This window comes from Phodopus roborovskii, unplaced genomic scaffold (assembly GCF_943737965.1).
Source record: "Phodopus roborovskii unplaced genomic scaffold, PHOROB, whole genome shotgun sequence".
In the NCBI taxonomy this organism is placed as follows: Eukaryota; Metazoa; Chordata; class Mammalia; order Rodentia; family Cricetidae; genus Phodopus; species Phodopus roborovskii.
The window spans coordinates 13617788-13645385 of record NW_026126470.1 but is presented as its reverse complement, the minus strand read 5'-3'; the positions used below and the strand labels follow the sequence as shown (position 1 = coordinate 13645385).

The 27598-nt window shown below is 40.5% G+C and overlaps 1 protein-coding gene across 1 annotated transcript in view; it reads right to left on the bottom strand.

Annotated features, from left to right (window-relative positions):
• The window catches only part of Robo1 (roundabout guidance receptor 1), a 373695-nt gene that overhangs the window by 24948 nt on the left and 321149 nt on the right, over positions 1-27598 (bottom strand). The window contains exons 18-24 of the mRNA XM_051191745.1: positions 26431-26457; positions 24998-25040; positions 18300-18454; positions 15701-16039; positions 13690-13797; positions 10973-11117; positions 6539-6787 (exon numbers count right to left, since the gene is read on the bottom strand). Coding sequence (XP_051047702.1) covers positions 6539-6787; positions 10973-11117; positions 13690-13797; positions 15701-16039; positions 18300-18454; positions 24998-25040; positions 26431-26457 — 1066 coding nt within the window. The remainder of the gene's footprint in view (positions 1-6538; positions 6788-10972; positions 11118-13689; positions 13798-15700; positions 16040-18299; positions 18455-24997; positions 25041-26430; positions 26458-27598) is intronic.

Genomic DNA, 27598 nt, shown 5'->3' with positions numbered 1-27598 from the left:
TTGCTGGGTGGGTTTAATTTATCTGTGTGGGTGGCACTAGAAAAATATGAAAAATGTGCCAAAGCTGAAGTTATTTAACAGATTAAAATGGATAATTGCCTCAATGTGGAATGTGTTATACACACACAGAAAGAAAACCATTGTTTAACTTGGAGTGTAATAAAATTGTGTACTTAAAAGCTAATTTACAGCCTTTGTCAGCATGCATAGCCACAAGAGCAGGCAACTTTTGTGTCTTTTTAAAGACATGCTAGGGTTTTAAGCACAGAAGGGGCTATTTTGGCCATCCATAAATTTCTGTGGAACCGCTAACTCCAGTGTGAAAGGATGCCAATATTGTTGTGCTCGGCGAATTTACATTCTGGAGAGTAAAAAAATACCTTCATGTTAAACAGGGGCTGGTTTTTTAAGTACAAACCATGCAAATTCTGAGAAAAGGCAGAAAAATTTATTCAAACCATCTGTAAATAAGGCGAGCCCAGGGAATGTGTGATAAACATGTACAGTTTGAAATATGTAATATATTCTATTGGAAAACAAAAGGCTATCTCAGGATGCCGCATTCACATGGGGCGTGTAGCAAATGAACCTCAACCCTCTAGATTCTTCCCCTCAGGGGTTTCAGTGGCTCATGAAATAATGTAAAAGTCTATGTCGGCAACTCACAGCACTCTAGGCTGCAGCAAAAAGGATGCCTCAGTAAGTATGTTCAAGAGGAAGGGGAGTGATTCCACTAATTTATGAAAGCAGGTGTATCCACCATTCACCGAACAGCACTTGCCAAACAAGGCAAAAAAAAAAAAAGGGAAACCTTCGTGATTTTTTCCCCCATCTAGTAGCATAGCATAAATGTTCTGTGTAATTAACTATATCCTGACTATTTGTGGAGAGAACACTTAATTCTGCTTTGTCATTTGGATTCTTTTTCCTCCCACTAATACTAAGTTAAAGCTGTTTATATTCAAACTATGAGCAGATTTCCTAGCCCACATGTGAATGTTATTCATGGTTTAGGACATTTTTGTTAAATATTAACTGAAGCAAGGCAACATCAACTGATATCTTTCAAAACAACAGATGTGAACAAAGTTTAGACACATAATTTTTACTGTAACTGACTAAAAAGAATGGAGATTCCTACTATATTAATCAACCACTTTCTTGAGTTTTAGATATAAATGGAATATCTTGGAAGTTGGAGAAATTGTAATGTTTATAATTCAAGTCTCTGTTTCTCTCTGTCTCTCTGTCTCCCTTTCCTCTCTCTCTCTCTCTCTCTCTCTCTCTCTCTCTCTCTCTCTCTCTCTCTCTCTCTCTCTCTCTCTCTCTGTGCCTGTGTGCAGGTGCACATGTATGGAGACCGATGACCACCTTGGGTTTTGCTCCTCAGGCTTCATCCACCTTGGTTTCTGAGAGTCTCTCACTGGTCTGGAGTTGATCAAAATCAGCTACACTGATTGACCAGGAATCAGTTTGTCTCTTCCTCTACAGAGACAGGATAACAGGAGGAATCCACCATGACAAGCTTATTTTTTACATAGATTCTGCAGATGAAACTAGGATCCTTATGTTTTCAAGGTAGGAATTTTGCCAACTAAACTATCTCCTCAGCCCAATAGTGAGCCTTTAAATTCTTAATAAATATCATGAAATTATAATGCTTTGACTTCTAAACTTTTGTTAATATATATCATAGTATTAATATATGCCCTTAATCAACAGACATAAAATCAACGAATATATGTATTTTAACATTCACTATACCTATTATGATAAATATCCTAGCTATTTAAATTAATGAGGACATTACCAATACAAACAATTAGGGGGAACACTTTGCGGACACATAATGATCTTAAATCATTTGTAACAAATATAAGTTAAATATGTGTATATTTCTGACTGTATTTTTTTGGTATGTCCATAACAATGCTTCCTACTCTCCCATCAATAAAAGGATTTTAAGCTTGTATCTGGATAGCTCACCAGAGTTCTTTGAACAGTACAATACAGCGAGGTTAAGAATATACCCCGGTTCTCAATGTGGTCCTTGCTTAGTCTGACAACTGTCTTGCCTTGACTTGGTGCCAGTTGCCACCTGATAAGCTCCTGTTTCCTAAGGCTCTGTTATGAGCAGCTAGTCTGTGGGGGGGGGGGTGAAAACCTGGCAGCTAAGATTAGATGGTACCAGAGAGAAGCCACAGAGCCCCGAGACATCACGGTTATGAGATGAGAAGCAAGTCACTTGACAGGAGAGCTTCCATCCCCAAGAGCTGAACTGGAGATTCCACAGGAATCTTCTCAGAATTCCTGATAATGGATACTATAAAATGGTCATACCAGGAGACCAAATGTTAGAAGAGCTTGTTAAGACAACGGTAGAAGAACGAAGGTCAGGGGTATATTATGAATTCTGGTGACTAAAACAGATAAAGTAACAGCAGAGTGTGTAGCAGGGACTCTGACCAAACAAGGGGCAACTACATGCAAAAAAGACCATTTGGTGTGACATGAGGACTGTGTAGTCAAGGAAGAATAGCCACCAGAAGAATGAGAGTACATTAGGACAGGTGTCTTGTGTGTGACTTGTGATTACACGCCAGAGCGATATTTAGGTTGTAAAAACTTTCAGCGAAACAAGCCCTCGGATGTATGGATAGACTTGTATATAAAATGATATCTGCAGAGAGATAACTTTCTCTAGTGCATGTAACAGCAATGAAGCATCAGGAAGATGCAAAGCAGAGCACAGCTGTGTGACACACATCCATCTGAATAGGTAAAGGGAAAAGCAGAGGCCGCATCCAGGATTTAACTCCAGATGAGAATCCAACATCATTCATTCACTGAAAAGGCAGACACAATGTAAACATTAATATTAGGGAATAGGTTAAATGAATTATAAGATACATTTAATACAAATATCTCTGTTAAAGATGATCAGCGTAGAAAACACACTGCAATGGAAACAGCAGCTTGCAAAAAGAATGCTAGCAGATGGCACTTCGAAAGCAATGTGAAAATATGCAAATATAAGTGCTCCTGGGGCTCTTTTTTGTGTAACTATCTGCTTTATTTTATCTTCTGAGATTATAAAACAATGACATCATTTCCTCTTCCCTTTCCTTCCTCCAACCCTCCTCCCTTTTTACTGAACCTCTTAACATGGTTGTCTGATCACATAAATCATTGGCACTTTTATGTTTTCCATTTTGCCAAAAGTGGACCTTTATTTTGAAAACATCTATAATAAGCACATGGAATGTTTGTTACAAAAAGCAATAAGCATTCTTGATTTTTTTAAAGTGTGTTTTCATTGACTTTATCATCAATGCCCCATGTCTAGTCTAGCCATGCTCCCAAAAATTTAATTTATATACCTTCATGGACTGAGTATAGTAGCTCTCAGGCCATTGAGTATAATGAGATTGATTGTTAAGTTTGGGTATTTAAACACATTTTTGCAACTATAAAGGTTCTCTTCATCAAACAGTAGAAAAAGCCCTGAGAAATTCAAAGTCCCAGGCATTCCCTTCTTTTCATTCAAACAGAGGAACAGAAACAAAGGCCGAAGCAAAAGGCAATCAGATTAGCATGGTGCACAGATGTGAAGAGAGCTTCTTCTTCCTTCACCCAAGGCTCAGGGACCATAGCAGAAGAGAAAGAAAGACTGGAGGAGCCAAAGGATGAGGGAGTGTCCAGTGAGATTGTGTTCCTAGGGAGGCTCTGAGATTGTGTTCCTAGGGAGGCTCTGAGATTGTGTTCCTAGGGATGCTCAAGTTGCACTCATGGGATGCTCTGAGACTGTGCTCCTAGGGATGCTCAAGTTGCACCCATGTCACACCAACTCCCTGTCACACACATGACTGCATGAACAGGAGCTGAACAAGGAGGACACCGATAGACATACACACACATATGCATGCAACAACAATTAATGGAAAGCCATGAATTTGCAAAAATAAAAGCAAAAAGGATTATATGGGAGGATTTCAAGGGAGGAAGGGAAGGAGAAATTATGAAATTACATTATAATCTCAAGAAATACAAGGCGAAAGGAAAACAAGTGACCAAGTTTTTCCCTGGCAACCAGAGGACAGCTTTGGAGAGGGAGCAGCCAGACTCGCAAGGATGAGACATGCTTGCCAGGTTGTAAAATAACAGGAGGTACAAGACCTGTGCTGTGACCTTCAGATCAACTCAGGGAATTTCAAATAAGGCAGGAAAGAGTGTGTTCGGGGGCTGAGGAAAAGGTGAGTACAGGCAGAGAGACCTAATGGCCAAGGATACTCTGTCAAGTTCTAATGACTGGCTCAGTGGGAGAGACACCCAGAAGGGTAAAGGGGAGAGGAAGTAGGAGGGATGGAAGAGACAAACACTGAAGATTTTTTTTTTTTTAATTTTTGGTGTCTTTTGCTTTTGTTTGGAGCGGGGCTGAAGCCTTCCTGTAAACGTGGAAACCACAGAAAAATGTCAGGAGCTATTTTGGGGGTCTGAATTAAGGGAGACTGGTAAATAACTGACATTATAGAATGGTTTGAAAAGCAACAGAGGATAAGTAGGAGGATCACTGATATCAAACAGACTGAGGGTTTTGTTTTAATTTTGTATATGACCTTGGATATTACTTTTCTCGTACACTGGCTGGAACAGTATGGTTGATCCTTCTACATAAGACAGCCACTAAGCGCAGGAAGCATGTGGAAATATTGTAGCACTTAGGAAGAAAGTCTGGGATGGCTAAATAAATTTGACAGCGATCAGAATGTAAGTAGGGGCGAATGAGTTCATAGGGTGAAGACACCACTTGTTGAAAACTGCCTGTCCCAGACACTTAACTTACAGGATCTCACAGAACAACTCACAAGTCCTGTCGCTTCAGGCAGCTTGAGACTGGGGGGCAAACTAGTCCAATCCCGACGCAGAGGGCGAACGTGTGGCTGGGAACCCAGGAGGTGGAAGTTAAACCACATGAATGAGACCATGGAATGAGAAGAAGGGTTCTAGGGAAGAAACTTTCAAGGCCAGGGAGTTAACAGTGAAGTCGTGACTGGGAGAGGACTGGCAGGCAAGGTCAGGGCAGAGAAGACAGAGCTCACTCTTGTTTCAAAGGAATGCGGGGTGGGTTATATAGGAAAGACAAAAGGGTAGGCTAGTGTGAGCAGGGTGTGGGGGTCCACACCTACAGTTCCTGTACTGGGAGGTCTGGGGAATCAGCACAAGTTCAAGGCCAGCCTGGGCCTTACACTGAGATCCTGTCTCCACAGAGCAAAATAGAAGCAAGTAATTGAGTAAACAAACAAATAACTGCCAGCAACGAAAGAAATAAAAAGGCTGTAGAATAGTCTGGAAGACACCAGTTCCACAGACAAGTCAGAGGGGTGGAGCAGGCAACAGAATGCTTAGGTGATTTTAGAGAATGAAAGGATGCTGAGTTATCTCAGAGCGTAATGGTGCCTATTAGTGCCTCATTTGCTTTTAATAGGAATAGCAGAGATGGCCTGGGACCTTAATAGGGAAAAGAAATGCCTTATTTGCTCTCAATCTTCATATAGTTGCAAGGATTAATACTATTAATTTAAATATATGGCAAGCCAGTTCTACACACAGAGAGACCTCCATCATTCACAAGAAGGTTAAAAAAAAAATCTCCATCTCCATCTTTACCAAGAACATGTCATTTCCATTTAGTAATAAGTTCTTCAGATACTTAATAAACACCGCAAATTGTGTTTTAATCTACAGGGTTAAATTCAAGCAGTGTATGCTAGAATTTGTTTTATTCAAGAATATTGAATGGAAATCTCAGGAAAATAATGTGTTCATTTTCAAGGGATACTGGGATTCAGGAAAGCAATAGATACACAACATAATGTGTCAAGGGCAATAAAATAGTACAAACACAATCATCAACAACGTGAAAAACTAACAAGACTCAGTAATAGTTTTTATGTGGTAGAAATGGCATGTATATTCATTGTATGTAATAAAATGGATTGTTGGTGATGCTCAGTAGATTAAAAAAAAAAAAAAAAAAACAGCAACAACACCAGAAAATGCCTAAGCATACACACTGGTATGGCACACTTACACACACATTTCCTGCTGGTAGCCTAGACAGAAATATTTCAGCCCAATATTTAAGCCAAAATAAAGATATTTGAAGTCAACCCTTTTAAAATGATAGATTATGCTGGACTTCCAAACGTCAGGAGAATATTATTTTTTTCTGCAGACCAAAGAGGTATCCTGTCCATATGTAGGAAAAACTACATTATGACACACTCACCATCAAGAACAAAGGATTCACAAAGAAACAGGTGCTCATGAACATAATTGTCATAAATGCAGGTGAATGTTTAGGTACATGAACTTCTGGTTATTAGTTCAGCTAACACAACAGTCACTTGGTATGCTCAAGTTACTTGATAGCTTAAGAAAACACTCATGTAACTCAAAAATTATTTCATGGCACAACATTGGACAACTGTCTCTGAGGAATAGAAATTGGCCGGGAAGGCAGCTAGTGAGAACATACCTCCTGTCTGGTTGGTGGGCCATGTGGCCAATGTCCTCTGGACAGTCCTGTAACATGGGCTGGAGTTCTTCCTGGGGCGAAGGGGTAAGAGTGGCTGTGGATTGATGGCTATAGGAAACAGCAGCTGGAGAAGAAGCAGCCCCCCGTACAGGGGGTGTGGGGCCTCTTTCATCCTCCTCTTCCTCTAACTCATCCTGCTGCAAATACATCCTTGCAGGTGGCACAGGACACGACATTTCTTGGTCATAGCTAAAACAGATTATAAGGAGGGCGCGGTAAACTATTTGCATTAGAGAATGCTGGCACTAAATTACTGTCAGATCCGTAGGTCTGGGACTAATTAAAGAATCATTGTTGGGAACCAGCTCATTGTTATACGTTATCAGAACATACAATAGCATGGTATAGGGGTGGAAAGTCTTACAACAGGAAGTATCTTTGCAAAGTTGTTTTAGTGCATCACCAACATACTTGGGACATTCTGCCATTCATAGGTCCAAGGTGATGTTCTAAACTGTGAGAAGTCCCTCTAAAGGGACTCAACTTATTTAGTCCGGCATCATCCATGTTTCCCGATACTACAATGAAGAAGTTTTGCTTCTTTAGTTGGGTACCAGACTGGTTGGTTTGTAATTAGGATTTTGAATGTCAAACACAATGGCCTTGAACAATCAAATGCCTTTTCCTCCAACATAGAGCTGCAATGAGCATCAGGATGCAGACAGGGATGCAGACAGACACGCCCCACAGCACGGTCATTCATTTCAATGGCAGAGACGGATTATACTGTATAAATCGTACAATTCCTTTCTTACTCCCTATCCCTTTACTATTTTTTTCTTCTATTTCAGAGAGACAGCAGGTCTTGCTTTATAATCCAGGCCAGCCTCAGTCTCACAATCTGGCCGCAGTCTCGTGACTACGGGAATTATAGGCGTGCCGGATGAGAGCTCCTTTTGTTAGCCCTTTCTTTACTAACACCCCACCACCTGTTTGGAGTCCATCAGAAGAGCTGATGTTCAAATACAGTGGTTTGTTCTGCTTATTCTTTTCCTTTTCTAATTCTAATAAGTTCTCCTTTGTCCCTCTTGTCTGTTACCTTTGTTCTCCAGAAGCGAAGTAGCTGGTTCTCATATCTGCACGCCTTACAGAGTAGTAGTCTTCATATTTTCTCCCTTTGGCATGGAACAATTCCCTGGCTCATCTCTACCCCCTCTGTAAGAACCCCAGAGCCCAGCTCCTTGCTTGTGCTTGCTGTACTTGTCACTGAATTGACCTTTCAATACATCCCTTTGCTTCCCATCACTCCTTTTTTTCAGTATTTTCAAGTGGCTCCAAATTTGCAAAATTAGTTGAACACTGCCCACAGATCATTCATTTACTCCAGAGCAATAAACTATTCATTAATTGCTTAAACAATAAAAGATAAAACTTGCCAAGGCCAAGGCAAGATATTCGAGTATCTGCCGATCTGGTTTACATCTGCACTCCCCAGGTCCTCGCTCCCATCCATGTGTTTCCTGTTAGCTCTCCAGGAGTCCACATCTCTGTGTGGTCCCAGTGTCCATAACCCCCTGTTCTTTATTCAGAACCTTCCCATGTGTCAAGGTTAAGAACAGCTGCCATTTGTTCAGGAAGCCTTCATTCTTCCCATTCAAAACTATTCCCTTTAGGGGTGCCATTGTATCGCCTGAAGGGTTTGCTGTATTTTTTTTCTTTCTTTATATAAATTTCATGTTAATAGTGTGCACGTGTGTGTGTGTGTGTGTGTGTGTGTGTATACTAAGCAGTAACTACAGTATTAAAATAGCTGGGACAACAACCTTTTAAAAACAACAGCTGACCGGATCTGTGTTACTTGCACATTCTGTGCCTGCGAGTTTACAGACTCAGTAAAATTTATATGTAACCACAAAATCGGTCTCGGTGACATTTTCATGGTCATTCCCACATCTGCACAGAGGCCCAAATCAAGCCACCTGCTGTATAGTTCCCAGCTGAGGTTAACATATATTTATAATCTATATATATATATATATATAGATTATAAATATATAGTGACCTGCTTTCAGGAGTTCATGTTTATACCCTAAATAATCATCCTCCAAACAGTTTTCATAGTTCCAAGCTTCTTCCTTCATTTCTTTTGAGTTTTGCACAATATTGGTGATTTTCCTGTTTACTGTGACCTGCAATGGAGGTGCAGAAGTCACTCCACTAAACTAAGGAAGGTAGTGATGGACCCTGTATCCCTTAGAGGTGAATTCGCCCAGAAATGATCTAGTGCTGTTGTCTATGAGCATCCCGTTAGGGAAGAAGAACAGATGTTAATGCGAGTAAATTAAACAAAATGCCCGTAAAAATAAGAGTATACAAGGACAAAAATCATTGAGGGGGAGGCTTGCAGGAGCTCTTTTCTACTTCCCCCTAGGTGTTCATATTCAGTAATCAAGCATCAGCAGCGTAACAGTTATAGATAACTACTTGCCTATAAACATTTTCTACATAACAATTTCACTTAAATACATTTGTTTTGCTTTTGTTTGGGACAGGGTTTCTCTGTGTAACAGTCCTGGAACTTGCTTTGTGGACGAGGCGGGCCTCAAATTCACTAAGAACCATCTTCCTCTGCCTCCCAAGTGCTGGGACTAAAGGCATGTGCCACCATCGCCTGGCTTATATACATTTTAAATATTATTAGAAAAGATAAAGATAGGACCTTATTTATAGGCAGAACTGAAACTGTGGAGAATAACTTCATTAACTCTTATTTCTGTTACTTCTAGTCAATCAAAAGACTATATTTTCAGGTAGATTACACCTTCTGGCTGTTTATTCTCTGTGAGGTAAGTTCTCCTTTGATGCCTGCCAATGGTGAGGCCACTTTTTATATGTCTGGTGTACCATGTCCAGCGATAGATTCTGGAAATTGAAAACAGCACACTTTCTTCCCATATTTTACCATGTGGTTTACTTACACTCATTAAGTGCTTTGCAAATCAGTTCTGCAAAATTTTAAATTCTAAACAAACTGTAGCACAATGCAATATTACCTAAGAGTGCTTTCCAGCATACTGTGAGTTGTATAGATTGATGGAATTGTTTTAGGAAAATTTAACGTGTGACATGTGTTGTAATTTAAGAAAAGCAGAGCACAAAAGAGAGACATGATGCCACAGGATTCAAGCAGAGTTTTTTTTTTTTTTTTTTTTTTTTTTTTTTTCATTTTAATTAGGGGAAAGAGATCATAAAAAGGGGAGAGAGAAGAGGGGAGATCAGCATCTGGGGACAGAAGCAGTAGGAGAGAGGAAAGAGAAGCAGAGAGAGAAATAGAGAGAGGGAGAGAAAGAAAGAGAGGCTGGGAGTTGGGCAGGGCTCTTTTAAAAGGGAAAGCAGTGAATGTGCACAGGTGGTACTTAATGGCTGCAGCTGAGGGTGTATCCTATCAGAACGCCAAGGACAGGCCCAGTACAGATGCCTGAATACTAATAACGAGGGCATTCTAACACTGCTTGCTGGACATTGCTTCACGGCAGAGAAGTGTTCTGAGAAATCTACTGTAAAAGAACTTTGTACAGAGTACACGTTCGCCAACCTACAGGCCACTTCTCAGCTGCGCAGCCCGCTATACTTAATATAGAAGATAAGACAAAAAAATGGTGCAAACTATTTGTGTTTCCAGAGACACTGAAGGGAGAAAAAGTGCAGTGGCCCGGCAGGCAGTGGTGCCTTCAATGCCAGCACTCAGAAGGCAGAGACAGGAGGATCTCTATGAGTTCGAGGCCAGCCTGGTTCTACAGAGTGAGTTCCAGGATGGCCAGGACTATACAGAGAAACCCTGTCTCAAATCCCCCCTACCACAAAATAGCAACAACAACAAAAAACCAAAACAAACAATGAAATCACTGCAAGACAGGTATTTTCCCACTCCGCTATAATTTTATGGAATTAACCTCAAATAAGATGTTTTCACACTGTCTTCAGTGGATCTATGAGTATATGAATACTTTTTTGAAATACCACGAAATCATGTATATGTGGCTCCATGCATATGAGCTTACATGTATGTACGCTAATTTTTAATTAAAATATGTGTACACATATGTAATTAGAAGCACCTGTGCATATGTGTATACATATGTGTGTCAAAGAGGCTTCCGAAAACTTAATTCCTATTTGAGACGGCCCTAGGGCTTCTATATATGTGTGCAAATAAAATGCATGTATGTATAATACAGGCATCTAATTTTCAGACGCTAAGGGAGCTTCCTAAACCTTCACTCGTCTTTGAAATTTTGCTTAAGTGGGCCAGTAAGTCCTGCTGCTTGATTTAGAGACCAGTGTTTGTGATGGCAATACTGGTGACTCATCTGCCCTGATGCATGCACCACGCTCATAAGTAGGCTGCACCTCTCACCATGGCTGCACCCTTACCTTTCATCGACAGACAGGCTGTATTCTTCGCTGTTGCTATGTGGGGGAGGATGCGCCGGGGGCGGGGGAAGCAAGTCTGCCCAGTTCATTCCACCCTGCTTGGGGGCCTTTGGTGTCCGTGCCCCTTTCTTGTGCCCCTGACTCCCTAGAAAAGAAATAAAATAAAGAGCCTTTGTTCCTGACCTTTACATTTTATTTTCCATTATTACAGAGCTTAATATTATCTGCTACTATCCTACAATTCCACACACACACACACACACACACACCCAGCATGCTCTTTTATTCATTAAGCAGAACTTAATACAAGGGAAAAAGGCCCAGTACTGCCAAGTTCATCTGCCAAGTACATAGTAAAGGCAGCAACATAAGCTTAAATGAATTTTACAAGTCATATCATTAATAGCAATCTTCCTACAGCAATTAATTGCATTGTGGATTATCATCTGAAACAAATGAGCTGTGCACATATTTTCTGGAGTGCCTTTTTTATTATTTAATTGCTGAATACTAAAATACAATAAAATACAGATACGATCTATTAGTGTTCTACTGTTGCATTAAATCACTGAATATATATATATATATATATATATATATATATATATATATAATTTGTACTTGTCCATTGGAAAGTTTCAGGCACAATGAAGTTGTTCATTTTCTTGGGGGAGGGAGATTGGGGTAAAATAAATTGCCACAAGAACTAATATATTTAATGGCAAAAAAGGAGAGAAGTGCATTTTTAAAAAGTATTTTAACCACTGTTTCTATAAAATTATAGCTAATAATAATAATAATAATAATATAATGATGATGATCCTGAATGTTTTTAGCAGATTGAAGTAGACCAACTATTTATTTACTATGGCATTTGATTTTAGAATGGACTTATTCTTTAAACATTGGTAGCTGTATCTAAAGCAATTTTTAGAGAGTTTTAACTCAAAAGATCATGTGCAACAAAACTCCCCCATTTAACGTATTTCAGATCCATGTGTACATTAAGAACACTGAGCCTGGAATTATTTTTTTTCTCAGATGAGTCCCCAATATCACAGAATTACTTTAATTTTTCCTTATGACTCTAAAACAAGTCCCACAGGAGATGAAGCAGGCCTTAGTTTTATTCAATAGCCTTTAAAATTATTTTAAGACCCTTGGGACTTTTCGGGCACAGGAACTATTTGTCAAGCTAGCTGTTCTTGGGCTGGCTGGTCTGTTATTGCATCAAGTGGGCTGAAGGGCAAGCCAGCTGTTAATAATAAATGGTGTCTGTAAGTCACATGCCTGGGTGTCTCTATGTTCTCTTACACCTTCGGTTGACTGTATCTGGAGGACTATGGGGCATGTGCCATTGTTAGCATTAACCTGTGCCTTCCTCGTGGTTTCCGCATACACATCTTCCCCAAGAACAGCATCTTCCCTCAGATGCTGAGCAATGTGGCCCTGCCCTGAGTTTCATGCATGGGCTTTGCTCTCCTCTACCTAGCATTGGATTTCACATCTTCAGTATCCTTTCACCAAACACCCACAGAATAACCACCAACAACAGAAGAATCAGGATCAGGCAACTACAGTGAGGAATGTAGAAGCCAATTAGTATATGATGAGAGAGTAAAGAACTCAAAGATGAAGAGGCATATAGTAATCCAAACACCTAGATATTGTGTATAATTTTTCCAAAAACAAATACTCAAAATAGTATTCAAAACATGGCGTTTAGTTACTCCGAAGAGAAGAGAAAAAAAAAAAAAAATCAAGCACTACTTTGAAAACAGAATAGTCAGTACAAACAGAAAATTTTTAAATGGTAGAGAATCATTTTCTAGACTCCTTAAATTCTCTTGGGAACCTTTCTAGCAAGGCTAGGAAATGGCGCACCATCATGCCTTGGTTAAAGGAAGATAGGAACTGCAAATGTGAGCATCAGTACAGACAAGGGCAGAGCCACTGTGCACAAAGACCCTAGCAACAACTCCTGCAGTTGCCAGGAAGCTCCATTCTTCCCTGTCCTGGAGAAGCGCACCCCTCTTAAGATCAATCGCTCTGTTCTCATTGTGGTGTGACTTGCCACATGTTACTTCTAATAATGAACCGCCTTTAATTACAAAAACAGGACTTAACTGCCAGCAAACTCCCATCTGCAGCCCTATCAGGAAAACAGCTGGCAGACAGCTGCAGACACACAGGGACCCACAGGGAAGCCTCACTGTGGCTTCTGGGCCAGGACAGGCTGAGACTAGGAGGAAACTTCCTGTGCTTTCCAGCAAGAACTGGGAGATCTCAGAGAGACTGGGGACTAAGATAGATTCCTGTCCAGATTATTGTTTCTCGGGCTTTCTTCTCCTCAAGCATGCCAGTGGTAACCTAGTTAGCAAATTAATCACATATGCACTGTTTGTGGCTAGATTTGGGCTAAGGGAAAAATAAATTTAACTGCCTTGAGAAATTATTTTGTATTTTTGACTCTGCTAAGACTTAGTAACAAGGAAACACAAAGCTTGGTATTTGATACCAAGTAGGATAGGAAGCAGTTTCAGTTTCTTGAGACAACACTGCTTTAAACTGCAGACCAGACCTGGGTCTGGGACCCCTATGATACAGAGAGATGATACGTATTACTTCAGTACAATAGTTCATTAGCACCCCGTTTATCATTTCTTTTTAAGAGAAAGGCTGACACTGTCTTGTGACTTTTTTTTTTTTTTACTTACCAGATGTACTACTGCCCCGATCTGAGCTGTTGTAAGATCCTCCTGTGTTCTGGTCATAGGACTGGTTGTATGGAATGGTTGGGGGGATTGTATCATTTGCCCGATAATCTAGACATTTTGGATAGAAACAAAAAAGATAATTGTTAATTTCCTCTTACTTATTTCACATTTGTTTGGTTTATATTTCTGAGAAGTGAAGAAGCCATCTGGATCATTTCCTTGTCTGATTTCATTTTTTTTTTTTCTCTTCAGATTGTCAGAGAGCTCCTAGTTGAAGTAGACATATTACATGTATGTTTTTAAATATAATAACAAGGAGTGTGGGCACAGTCTTGTAAGCCGGTGCATGTTTAACACACATTAGAACTTGGATTCACTTGAATGCCTGGAACAGTATATTTGTAAACTATCTCGCCCCTGCCCCCACCCCCCGCCCCAGCAGAGAGGTAGAGGTATTGTAAACCAAGACAGATAGCAACTGAATCCAGACCTAAACCTTTGCTCATTCTCTTAGGCTGCCTCTCTGCTTAAGCACACACCAGGCTGTTCTTTAGAGCCTAGCTTCAATGGTAACATATTTAGTAGATTGTCCACATAGGCAACTCTAACTATGTAGTAACAAAACTGAAACAAGTCAGCAACATTGTATCTAGTAACAATGTATCCCTAATAAGGAAACACAGTATCTTAACTCAGCCCAGCAAGGCTTGGGCTTGTTTGGGCAGAGGAGAAAATGTAAATTAAGCTTGCCCTTGAATCTCTCAGTCTGTTCGCATTCCAGAGTCTTTACTATACACAGTTTGCTCTCAAATAGTATAAATGAGCCTTCTAAACTATTTGTACACAGGACTTCCAGATCTTTCCAAGGCTCCTAATGAAAGCACATTATTTGGCAGGAAAAAAAAATTGTGATAAGAGTTTGAATCACCACAGTGAACTCCATGACTATAGAAACTTCCTATGCTTGTCAGTATTTGTCATGAGTTTAAGCAGGAGTCTTAATGAATTTCATTAATTTGGATTGTTATATTAGTCAAGTGCTTCCTGAAATTTGGGAAAAGGTTAGATGACTTTATTATGAAATTAAAACATATAGCATGGATTTAATCTAATGAAATGCTTAAATTACCTTTTGTAATTTTTGGTAATCTCCAGTTGTAAGCCCCAAGAAAAGAAATCCTTGCCTCTAATCACTTACAGTGAAATGCATCTTTTACCCGTGTGCTTGCGCAATATTGTCCCATCTATTCAAATGAGAGCAATCTTGTTTTTCCTAGAGGTATAACTTTGCAAATCATGCTATTACGGCAGTAGCCTGAAGAACTACAAAGAAATCAAGTACCTATCTCCTCCAACCCACACATTACAGCACGGAGACATTCCCCTCAGGCCATACAATACCATTCCAGCACTTCAAGTTAATATTAAACTCAATTTATTGTAGGTTCTATACTGACAGACTTCAATCAGTTCAACCAAGGAAATTTAGGTCCTAGAATTCTACATTAGAGCACCCAGAGTCATCACATGGAGTGATACAAGAAATTGAACCACTTCTTCAGTTCAAGTTTAATTTAATTATTTTCCTACAGTTTGATATAAAAACGCCATTCGCTTATATGACCATGTAGAAGCAATTATCTTCCATTCTCGAGTGGAAAAGGATGGAATAGTCTATTTATTGAGAATGTGAGGTATTGTGAGAGCTGTACATCTGCCTTATGAATAAAAGATTGCGTGTCCTAAGCAATCCCTCACCTACTATTAAATTTAAATTAATCTCCAAACCATTTGAAAATACTTAGATATTATTATAAAATCAATTTTCCAAGGTGATTGTTGTGCTAATTAACTCTTTGACACTGGAAATTTTGAAGCCAAAGAAACAAGAATAATTTCAGCATTCAAAGGACAGATTTGGCTTGATAGTCACACAGCGCTTTTCACAGTCGGTGCTGGGGTTAAGGGTAACACAGCAGAAGGGGGGGGGGACAAATGCGAAACCCTTCACCTTTGTTCAGCTTGTTTTGCTCCATGATGTTATACTGAATTGGTGCCGCTTCCTGTTTCTGCTGTCCGGGAGGAGGCTTCCAGTGTTTCTCGCCGGAGTCCCCGCCGCCATTGTTCATGTTGTTGCTGAGGTTGGCCTGGATGAGCTGCGTAGTGGCATAGGGAGTGGGCTGCCCTGATGGATTGACAAAACGCCCGTCCTTCAGATTTGGGCTATTGAAGGTTTTCATCTCATTGATTTTGTTACTAAGGTCCACATCACCATAAACAGTTGACTCAGGGAGCATCAGATTTGTTTGTTTGTTATCCAGTTGGTTGTTATAATTTGCTATACAATCAGCTACGTGCAACGGAGAGGAAAAGGAAAAAGTCATTCTGCATGGTTATTCGTCTCAAAGCTTTTTTGTTTTCTCTAAGAAGCTTTCTGAGTTACAATGAAATTTGTCTAGAACGTACAAGTGTACCTAAGATGAACGGAGCGAGTGAGAGATGCACAGGGACTTCCAAAGCAAACCAAAATGTGAGGAGGTAAGAAGGCTCACATGTTTCTGTGCAGCAACCAAATAATTTGGAAGCTCTGTTAGTGTCACTGATGATCCAGTTTAAAAAAACAAAAAAAAGCTTTCCTTAAACAGCTCCATCAATAGGAACTCCACCACAACAATATACACACAGATCTGTACGCATTGCCTTCACATTTCCTAGTCTCAGGCTACCGCCCTATTTGAAGCTACTAGTTAGCTATTGAAAGAACAGAGCTAAGCAAATAAGATAAGGATGCAGAACAGGGGTAAGTAAATACAGCTTCTAACTCTACTATGGAAGACCTGATATTTCAATATTTTATACAATGCTTCTATTGAGAGCTAAGAGGGATGGGGAACAGGAATAGTAAATACTGCTCATTATTTGGACCACAGGGTAACCATTATCTAAGAAGGATGGAACCTAAGTATTGTTCATGGTTTCATAATGACACCCCATGACATCTAAAATGACAACAATGATGGCAAGATGAACCATGGTCACCAGGTAAAGACAGAAATAATATCCAGTATTCCAAACATCTCATTTCATGCTAATTATATCTTCATTGAGATAACTAGAAACTCAATACACATACATAGGTGTCAAACTATTAAAACAGCAGGAAGAGCTAAAGCTATATTTTAAGTTAAAATACTGGAGACTGAAAAGTGACTATGGAGGAATAACATTATTTTATTTATGTTGCTCAGAAGTGGCACCAACATTCATAGCTTTCTTGGAGAATTAGCTTTCAACAGGGCATCTTTAAAATTAATAAATCAGCATGCTTGCTACTTACGGGGCCATCAGGAGCACAATCTTAGGAACTTGCAATTTCCCTATGCTACTCAGTTCAGCCACTCTGTGTATATCTGTCCTACGCCATAGAGCACGGGTGTGCAGTTCATCTGGCCTGCAGTAATTCCATCTTTAATTTCTAGACATTAGGTTCTGCTTAGCAGTGAGTAAGAAATACAACAAAAACAATATGGTTTTGGAAACCTCGTCACGTTTTGGCAATCTTTCTATATGAGTTTTATGAAACAGATTGTTTCTAATCTTGACTCTCCCTGGCTCTGCCCTCCATTGGTAATATAGCAGCCACGGGTCACACATTGGACTACAAAGCACTTCAAATGTTGCTAGTACTCATGAGGAAACATTCACTCCATCTGAATTGGGAAAGCCAACTGTGGCTCTCCTATTGCACAGTGTGCATCACTTTTCAGGGTTGCCAGCTACTCCTTCCCATTGGTGTTGACACTGTCTTTTATTTAGGGGGTGGGACCACTTGAGCATGGACCTCCGGAGGACACAGACTTGTCACGTGGATAAAAGACGTCTACACTCAGTGAATGAGACCTAAGATTGCTTTACGGGTAGGCATAGCGATTGCTCTTTGATCTTTCTCGCAATTTATGGCATATTCGTCTACATCCCACTTTCTCTAGCCCCCCTTTTAAGTTCACACAGTCTTCTACTCCCAAAGTCATATCTTTTGGTCCTTTCCAATTATTTTAGTTTCACATTTTGTGACTATTGGGCCTTTCTTGTTTTGTTTTCTGTAAGAAGCAATTCAAACTTTCTTTATCTTACATTTTCTACATCCATTTGTTCTACTCTGATGTCTTAGGTGAAGTTTATACGAAACACAATAAATGCAGGCAGGTACTGCTGCTATGTGTTTATACGTGTGCACGCCAGCGAGATTCCTTGTAGACTTAGGATATTCACTACTGTTGCCACTAAGAATCCGGTTTTCTTGACAGATTCATTGGCCTTTAAATAGTTATAATAAAAATCAGAACTATAATTACTCTGACTTTCTCATAATTTCACTTTCCCTTACTTAGAATTCGTAGATTCTGTTCTCTGGAAATGATGGACAGAGAAGTACGAACGTTTATGGATGGAGAAAATATTAGACCATGCTGTATTGTTACATTATTTATGGCTTCCTGACATTGCTGACCAGTTTCCTTCTCATTCAGGAAGGACACACAGCTTTCTTTCTCTGGCTAATTCCTCGTAAGGCTGATGTATTTATTTGCAGCTCTAGCTGTGTCCCTAACCTGGGCGACTGTAGGTTGTCAGGTTGCTGTCGCTGTTCCCATTGCCCGCTGTGCAGCAGTTGATGGAGCAGTCATTGTGACTGTTGCCAGTGTTGGGCCACGTGTCTGCCAGCCAAGGCTGTGTGGCAGGTTCACTGATGTTGAGAAGTCCCGGCCTAAAGGAGAACAATACAGAAAAGCAAGTGTTTAGGACTAGGAAAGGTTCTAATTCAAGATCCCAGGAACCATTTTATTCCATTAATCTTGCCATAACTATGGTGCTTTCTATTTGACAGACAGGCAATTGTAACATCATGTTTTTTTGAGGTATCTCTGTGGACACATCCCTAAATCCATAGAGCTACATTTCCGAGTTAAAAATCTTTACTGTCTGCAACTTTTGCCTCCCTTTTAGTCACAGTGATTAAAAATCAAACTCAGACTCTGAAATTATCAGTGCACAAGTTTGAGTCTTGTAGGTAAAGCTGATTGCCTGGTTTCATTTTTTTACCCATTAAAACTGCTTCATTATACAGTAGAATGGTATATAATCTGAACAAACAGAACTTTCTTATAAAGCATACTTGTATGTTTTTCTTCAAAGTCATACTTCTTTCAGAGAGAGTGTTGGGCTCCAGGGCATCTTGTACAGGACTACATCAGTGGTCCAGGGCCAAATCAGTGATCCAGAGCTACATCAGTGCTACAGGGCTACATCAGTGGTCCAAGGCTACACCAGCATCACTGGTAGATCACTGTGTTAGTATGCTGCTGTCAACTCATAGGGGTAATGTAATATTGCTCCACAAGGAAGCCTAAAGGGCTCAAATTCCTGCACAGTGGAAAGCTAATGACTACAACGGATAAAAAACAAAGGTGGCGATGAAAAGAAATACCAGTGCCCCCTCTGCACAACTAACATCAACCTGCTGTCACTCTGGGGAGGCAGAGTGCATGCGCAGTAATGAATGGGTGACCCAGACCACAGGTGCCTTGAATGAAACTGCAGTGAGCTTGCTCAGCACTGACTCCACCTGAAATCGGCATAGCAGCAACAGGGCATGAGGCTTGCTGTGGCTGTGCAGTCTACAATAGGGCAGGCCCGCATTGCAGGCGAGTCCATGATGTTGTTATCACTGTTAACGTATAACCACCGTACTTCTCATTTAGCTGGGCAGCACCAACTCTCTCTAATGGCTTGCTTTTACCTGGTCCCATATGTTCTTAAAGGTATGCAAGTTGTTATTCAAATGATGGTTACTTGAAGGCTAATTCATTTCAGATGAAGAAAACGAGTAGATAATTTGTATAGCTGTGTCCATATGGGCTTATATACTCACTCAGTTAACGTGAGCATTCCTTCCCTGCTTACAACGTGTGAAGGAATTGTCTGAGTTCTTTAAATGTAGTCAGCCACTTAAACATCACAATTTTACGGGTTCACGCTGCTATCATCCAGACTTTCCAGAAGACAAATCTGGGGCACGTGAGCCAGGTTCAGATACTTGTGTACACAGTGAGCGAGAGGGTGGCAAAGCTGAGCGTCAAACATGAGCAATGGTCCCAATGTCCACACCCTGATGTGGCATGTTATAAACACACAGAGAACCCTATGAGAATTCTCTCACATTCCCAAACACTTAGTAACAGGCCGACATTTTATAGTCTCAATAAAGCTGTTAAAATTGGGCTGTTTACTTATTAAAACTGTCGATAGAAACATACTTTGAAGAGCAATGTTGCTGGACCATTGAAATTTGAAACATTCAGACCTAAGTTGTGGCATAGGTAGTCAGGCAGTAGAGGTTTGCTATAGACAATCTGCATCGAGTAATCTTTAGCTTTCTTATTTTATTTCCTCTGAACTTAAGCCTAGAGTGTCATCACTGTTGAAACCATGTAGAATAAAACTTCTGTATGTGGCACCACAGAGATACTATGGAATACATGACTTGCAGGTCAAGTGGAAAATTCCCAGGCTGACTTGCATGTTTCAAAAGGAACAGACTGTTTTTATGCTACAGTCATTCCCTGTGAACAAACCCTTTCAGAGTGAGTGCTTTGATATCACCAGAGGCTTAGAGAGCTTCTCCTATAGAAAGGTGATTTCCAGCAGGAAGGAAGATCAACAAATCACACCTCGGGCTTCTGTTTAGACTTGAATTTGGAATGAAAATTGCTCTCGGGGAGAAGGTAAAACATGACTATCGTCCTATGATGAAGCTTAAAGTGCCAGGTGTGTATTCCACAGGTCTCACTGGAAGGCAAGCACAAGCATGGCCTCTCTCCCAAGGGTGTCTGTGTCTTCTGCAACTAACGACTCTGAGGGCTTTGCGTATACATCGAAGCTCATACATAGCTCTACTGTGTAACTCCAGCCACCCAACAGAATCGGCTGCCTTAAGCATGTTAAAAATAACTTCATATGATTGTATCTACCCAGATATTAAAAGGATTCATTTGAGTCACGACAAAACAAAGACCCCAAATGTGCTCCAAAAATTACCTGCCAACTGCTTTCCATTCTTCCTTTTCCATTACTTCAGTTATTCCTCTCTCTAACTCCAAGAACACTTATTGGACTTGATAAACCACAACATAAATAGCCCCGAGTCTACGAGATGTGGAAACATTATGCAGAATCCCAGTAGCGAAGGCTGCCCTCCTACTGGCTGTGTTCTTTCCCCGCTGACTGGGTGAGTGGGTTTCAAAGCCTTTGGATACGTCTAAGAGATGCCAATGTTTTTAAGAGAAGCATGATGTGGATTCTGTCCCCGACAGGAAATGTGGTATTGGCATCCTTTACCAGGCTAGGCTGACCTTCACACACCCTCCCACAGGTTTCCCTACTCTTTCCTGTGGTCTGGAATTGAAGTAGGGTTTCTTGGAAGAGGCAGCTGGAATGTTTGAGCATGAGAAACAAATGAGCAAGTACAGTTATTTAATATTGCTGTGTTCCTTCTGGGCTACCACACACTACGACCTTTGCGTGTTGGGAGCAGGTCTCTCTCTTTAGTCATGGTGCTTGTTGTTTCTCTCAGGGATAACTAAATCTACAATGTGAAATACTGTAAAACTTTTACCCAGACTCTTCTTTTATAAAATGGGGGGGAAAATCCCGTCCCAAATAATTATAAAAAAAAAAAAAAAAGAAAAGAAAGAAAGAAAAGTGGGGGCCTTTGGCTTTCATTATCTATCATGCCACCCATCCTTTTCTTAGGATATCAATGACATCATTGAAGTAGTTCTGGGTTTACTCATGTCATCCAATGAATTCACTTGGTTACATAAGAGAAATCCATGTATTGATCTGGGAAGAGAAAATCAGACTGGGGTATGTTGCTCAAGCACGAGGATCCAAGTTCGAGCCCCGGGATCCAGGTAACAAGCTGGGCAATGGCGAATACTTGCTTGTTCACCACCTCTGTTATCCCAGATCTGGAGAGGTGGCCACAGCTAGATTCCTGGGGCACACTGGCCAGTCAGCCTAGCCTCCATGATGAACTTCAAGCAAGCGAGAGACCTTGTCTCAAAAAGCACAAATGGACAAATACTGAGGAATGGCACTAGACGTGTCCTTTGGCCTCCACAGGCCATGCACATACATGTACACACATGCCTCCTCCATGAACATGCATACTCACATCAATGCCTGTATTAATCACAAACTTTGTATTCAGTACAGAGCAGGGGTTCACATGTTTGTGGTCACATGCGGACAGACACACCAAGGGTTATTACGCTTTTCTGGCAAAGTCTAAACTGTAACCACTAAAGGCTTCTTGTGCACCATAGTTTTTGTTGTAATATCTCAATTCTGCCATTGGTTCAGAAGCAACTACACACAGAATGGGAGGAAAAGCACTTTTGAAAACCACACGTGTAGGTGGGTACCTCTGGGACAGTGTGTGCCTGGTGTAAATGCTGGGAACACAACTTAGCTCTTCTGCAAGGGCAGTGGCACGATTTTAACAGAGGGTCTGTCTCTACAGCCCTCACAGCAGGTTGGATGTGGTCTAAAAGCTACAGTTTAGTGCTGCTTGATTTCAAAAAAGAAAAAGAAAAACAATTGGCTGATCTGCCTCATGCTGACCTGAGACAGTTCCATGGTACATATTTCATGGGGAAACTATCAAAAAGGGAGATTGGGTAAACTGACCAGGGATCTAGGTAGAACTCCATCTTTAGACTCATCCAATAAACTGTGTGCAACGTCTTGATCCAGTGTGCATAGAAGACAATGTATCCCTGGCAAGTTGGCGTGGCCAAACCAGAATCCGCAGGTTTTAAGTGTTACGCTGATTTGGGGTTTGATATGTAACACGTGGAACCAGGGTCCTGCTGGTAACAGTTGCTTCAGGAGCATAGACATGATAAAAAATACACATTCCCCAAAATCAGTCTTGCCTACGCTGGCAGAGCATTTGCAGAAGTTTTAACGATACAAGTTGCAACTGGAACGCCTGCCCAGTGCTCTTCTTCCAGATTTGGGGAGGGAAACTAGGAAACTATTTGCAGACAAATAGCATGAGGGACAGTGAATGTGGTAAGAGATGGCTCAACAGATGCACTCAAGGTTGCTGGAGGGGAAAACATCTGAGTAGATGACTTAGGTTGAGGTGTCATTAATCTAATGATGTGCCAGGCCCTTTGAGGATCCAGGATCTGAGATGTATGAAGAAAACTGGATTGAAGAGACAGACAAAGAGAGCTCAGCTGAGAAGTTTGATGTAGTACGCATTCTCTGTCCCACCAATACAAAACATACAAACATATACATACACGTGTGCATAAACACGCATGGACAAACACGTACCACACAGCCATCCCATGGCCAGGAATGACGTCTTGTCCCAATGAACTATTTTTCTTATCCTATTTTACTTCCCTCCAAATGATCAGCAGCTGCTGCTACAATATAGCAGACTTTGAGAAGCACCTGGAATAGTCATCTTGTCTTTCTCATTATATTTTAAAATTCAGTAGAAGTTTATTCTAGTTAATGAACCAATGTGTTTAAAACTATGTAAAAGCAAACCACGACAACAACAGAAAAGTCCTCCTGAGCTATAGTCCTGACTTCTACATTTAACCACTGCCTCGCCAACATTCCTGCACCTTTCATCATTCCACTGGAGGCAATGATGATTTTTTTCCCGAGGGTTGGACATAAATGCACTTCATTGCTAGGCATCCGCTTTTCTTCATTGCTAGAACAGTTTAAAGCAGGGAATTTAAGAACTTCACAATTCTTCATTCACAGCAGAAGAACCACTGAATGCTTCTTAGGTCTTTCTGCCATTGTTTTCCACACGATGACTTTGTTTCCATAAGTTTTAGCAAAGGAATGAGGTATATATATATTATTTTTATGCAAGTGTGTGTGTGTGTGTGTGTGCACGCACACACGGCCATGCACAGAGGCCACTGCCAAGACAACTGGTATATATACAAAAGGTGGCGGCTAAATAATCAGGCATTCCAGATTTGCCTAGGAGGTAATGTTCCTCTACTGGAGGCTCCTTCATGAACCCCTGTGCTGTGCCTTACATGGAACTCCTAAGGATGAAAAAACATGCTGTGGTTTAATTCTGGAATCTAGTGGATTTACTTTCTATGCATACTTCCCAGCTTTGGGAGTGTTTTAGAGGCTGGCTTTGTTTCACAGGTATGAAAACAAGAAGTTAATGGCATCCAGGAGTGAAAAGATTAGTGCCTGCCTGTTGCCGCATTTGCAAAGCCTTGGCTAGAGGCAGGCAACCAAGCCCTTCTTCTAAATCATTCTTTGTCATACAGCAAGTTTAGTAAAGCTCCTATCAGCCGCTCCTTAGATTCAGGAATAACACCTTATTTGTTTTTTTTCACTGTCTGGTAGCTAACCACATTATTCAAGCATACGGGGAAAGGTACTCAATAAGTTAAACACATTTGAATTAGAAGATAGTTTTTGTTTGTTGGAAGGGCTTTTTGTTTTCCATTTCTTCCCCGCCCCTCCATTATTTTGATGTTACTGAATTTTTTTTGGGGGGGGATCGCTTTATTGTGGAAAATACTTAAGCCTGTCTCCTGTGATTTATACCCTGTTTCGGCCCCTTTAAGCCTTCTGCGGCCTCAATTTGTGATTTCTCTGTGAATATATTACAATTCACTGAATAATGATCTCTCTCTCTCTCTCACACACACACACACAAACCCCACATAAATGTGGAATTGAGGTGCACTTTAATTAGAGGTGAAAAATCTCTTTGTTAACAAGCTACCTAGATTTCATCCTTTGTATTTCCCTCTGTACGTGGATGTGGATTATGGTAAATTCTGACCAATAACAAACAGCACTCAAAACTTCGGAGCAACCGCTGCATTCAGCAGGCTTTCAAGTGAGCACCTTTTTTTTTTTTTTTTTTTTTTTTTTTTTTTTGGTTTTTGGATAGTGTCTGTTAAGCAGCTATATTTCTTAATCTTTGTAAGTACCCCAGCTTAATCACTTTAACTCCTTGTAAACAGCTGCTAAATCAGCAAGTCTGTTTTTCTTGGGTGAAGCACTCCCTCTTGTGGTGAAAGGATAAAATGCAACCATTCCTATCAATAACTGTAAATGCCTTGGTTTAAAGACTACAGCTGAAGGGAGAGATCTCTTCAAAGTATTTGAACAAATTTCACACATGGAAGTTTACTGTTAACAAAAGAAGCAATGCCAAAGCAAAAAACAAGGTAATTACCTTCCTCCACTGCTGACGGCTTCGCCTCCTCTTTGATAAGTTACTAGAGTATTACAATGAAGAGAAAGAGAGAGAACAATTAATAGACATGTTTATATATCAGGAGCCATCATATTTAGAACATCTTTCTAAAATTTCATTCTGTCTTCCTAGAAACTACTTAGAAACTCTGTAAAAACCATCACATGATCCTTGCTCCATCTAGGAATATTTAGAAGATGGTTTTCAGACTAACTATACATCATTCTTAATTTCTTAGTGTTCCAATATGAGTGCAAAAGTCAAAATTTAAAATTCAGTAGACTATTACTAAGCACAACTCATTCCCATGTGTACATTAGCATCCCCAGAGACTTCTTTAGAATATCTTACCAGATAACATAATCCTATCATTTCTGTACATATAATCTTAAATTCAGAGTGTAAGAAAACTTGCTAGATTGCTTTCCCAGAGGAAGGCACAGATATAAAGAAAAGATAGATGCTCACATAAACCCCTTTTCCATACACAAAGATTTAAGCCAAGCTGTGACAATTAATGTGACCTGTTTTCTATATGGCTTGTGAAAACCCTGTCACAATACATTTCTATCAGACATTATATTTCTATCAGACATGATAAAAAAATATTTTAATGCCGTTCAAGGATTAATCCATTTTATTTTGGCCAGAACAAAAACAGACTTATAAATAGTTAGGCAAGTAGTTAAGAAGATTAGCTTTCCTGTAAATACAGACACATTTTCTGAGAAGAAATGTGTTTTTAAAAGCTGCCAAGTTTTTGCTACTTAGAAAACTCCAAACTGGAAGTCTGCTAGGGAGAGATAAGTGTGCCCAGTGTTCCCAATAAGTGGATTAAAACTGAGGACACAGGACTACAGGGACATCTTTGCCTGGAGGTGACGTGACAGGAGAGTCTGTTCTGAAAGAAACTGAATGGAAGCAAGACAAGGACTCTTGGTTTGTCACAGATGAAGTTGATCACTCATGTGGGACAGAGATTCGGGGTGCCTCTGAGAACATCACTTCTATGACAGAGAATTACAAAGCAGAGAAACTTTTCTATTGTTGGGAAACGTGAAAGTTGAAGTCACGGGGAAGAAAGATGCATTGCCTAGTGTGAACGCATCAGTGCGACAATTAGTGTTCAATCATGCCGAGGGTAGGGAAAGGGTGCTTGTTTAACAGGGATGCATGCATATAAGCTAAGATGCAATGTGGCGTGCAGACTATGTTACTGCATTAAGTAGATGGAAAGCAACACCCAACTATCTCTACTTCAAATGCATGCCTGGCATGAGTATATGAAACATTGTCTTCTAAGTAAGTCCTTTCCCCAAGTTACCGTTCAGAATGAACTGAAACCACAAACGTAACCGCATGACCCTCGCCAAACTACCAAACAGAAGGAAGAGGGAAGTGCAAATAGATACCTGTTGGTGTGAAGGTAAAGGACGGGACTGAAAATCAAAACAAAATATAAACTAGTTATTAAGCTGAAGAGAGAAGGGGAACGTATCACATTAGTATAAATCAAGCAGACAGCTGAACATAAGACAAATGTAAATAACCAAGCCAGTAGGTTTGACACTCTGATATATGAGTAACAGCAGATCTGAAGTCTTAAAAAAAAAAAAATAATCATCTTGTCTGTACAGGTACCATTCTGAAGTGAATGACACGCTAATACTCTCAGGAGGGGAACCGTCTGGGTTAGCCTGCGCATGACCTTGCAGTCAGTAACACGGAGTCTGCCCATGGCTTTAGTACAAACAGCAATCCTCCACTATTAATCATTTCCAAACACTCCACGATGGATTCTTAAACAAGTATTATCGGGGCTGTGCTGGACCCTTATCTAGACATCTGAGAGTAAATGCTTCGTAAGTGGGGGAGTGTTCGTTCCTGGAAGGGGGAGAGAGGGAGGAAGGGAGAGAGAGAGAGAAAGGAGGGAGGGAGAGATGGAGAGAGGGACAGAGAGAAAGGGAGGGAGAGGGAGGGAAAAGGAGGAAGAGAGAAATAGGGAGAGAGGGAAGGAGAGAGAGGGAGGGAGAAGTGGAGAGACAGAAAAACAAGAAAACAAGAAAAAAAAAAAAACCAAGAAAATCACACTGCTTTACTGCTGAGAAATGCCTGGCAGCACAGAAACAGATCACCATGGGTTTGGTTTGTTTTCGTTTGTTTGTTTGTTTTCATCATCATAAATTTATGAATGGGTAGGTAAAGATGTGGAGCTAAAAGCTGCAATTTCTGTCATCCCTTACACTTGGAAGCTTTCTAGGGGCCACAGAGCGTGTCTTCATGCCACCCTAGAAGCTGAGCAAAAGAACAGGTACAGCCCTGAGAACCTTCCCTCTCCCTGCAGTTATAAATCTCAATCTAATCAACAATGCCTGAAATCGAACTGTAGACCTCAAAAGCAGCAGTCTGCACCCCCCCCCCCGCCCCGTCTCCGTTCTCCGGGCGTAAGCAAACGCCACAAACAGTTTCCTTGCTATTACATAGACGGGGGAACTAAATGATTTTTTTCCAATCTCACCCTTTTAATTTCAAACAAATGCAGCCCTAATAAGGAAAGCAGGACAATCCCAGATTAAAGAC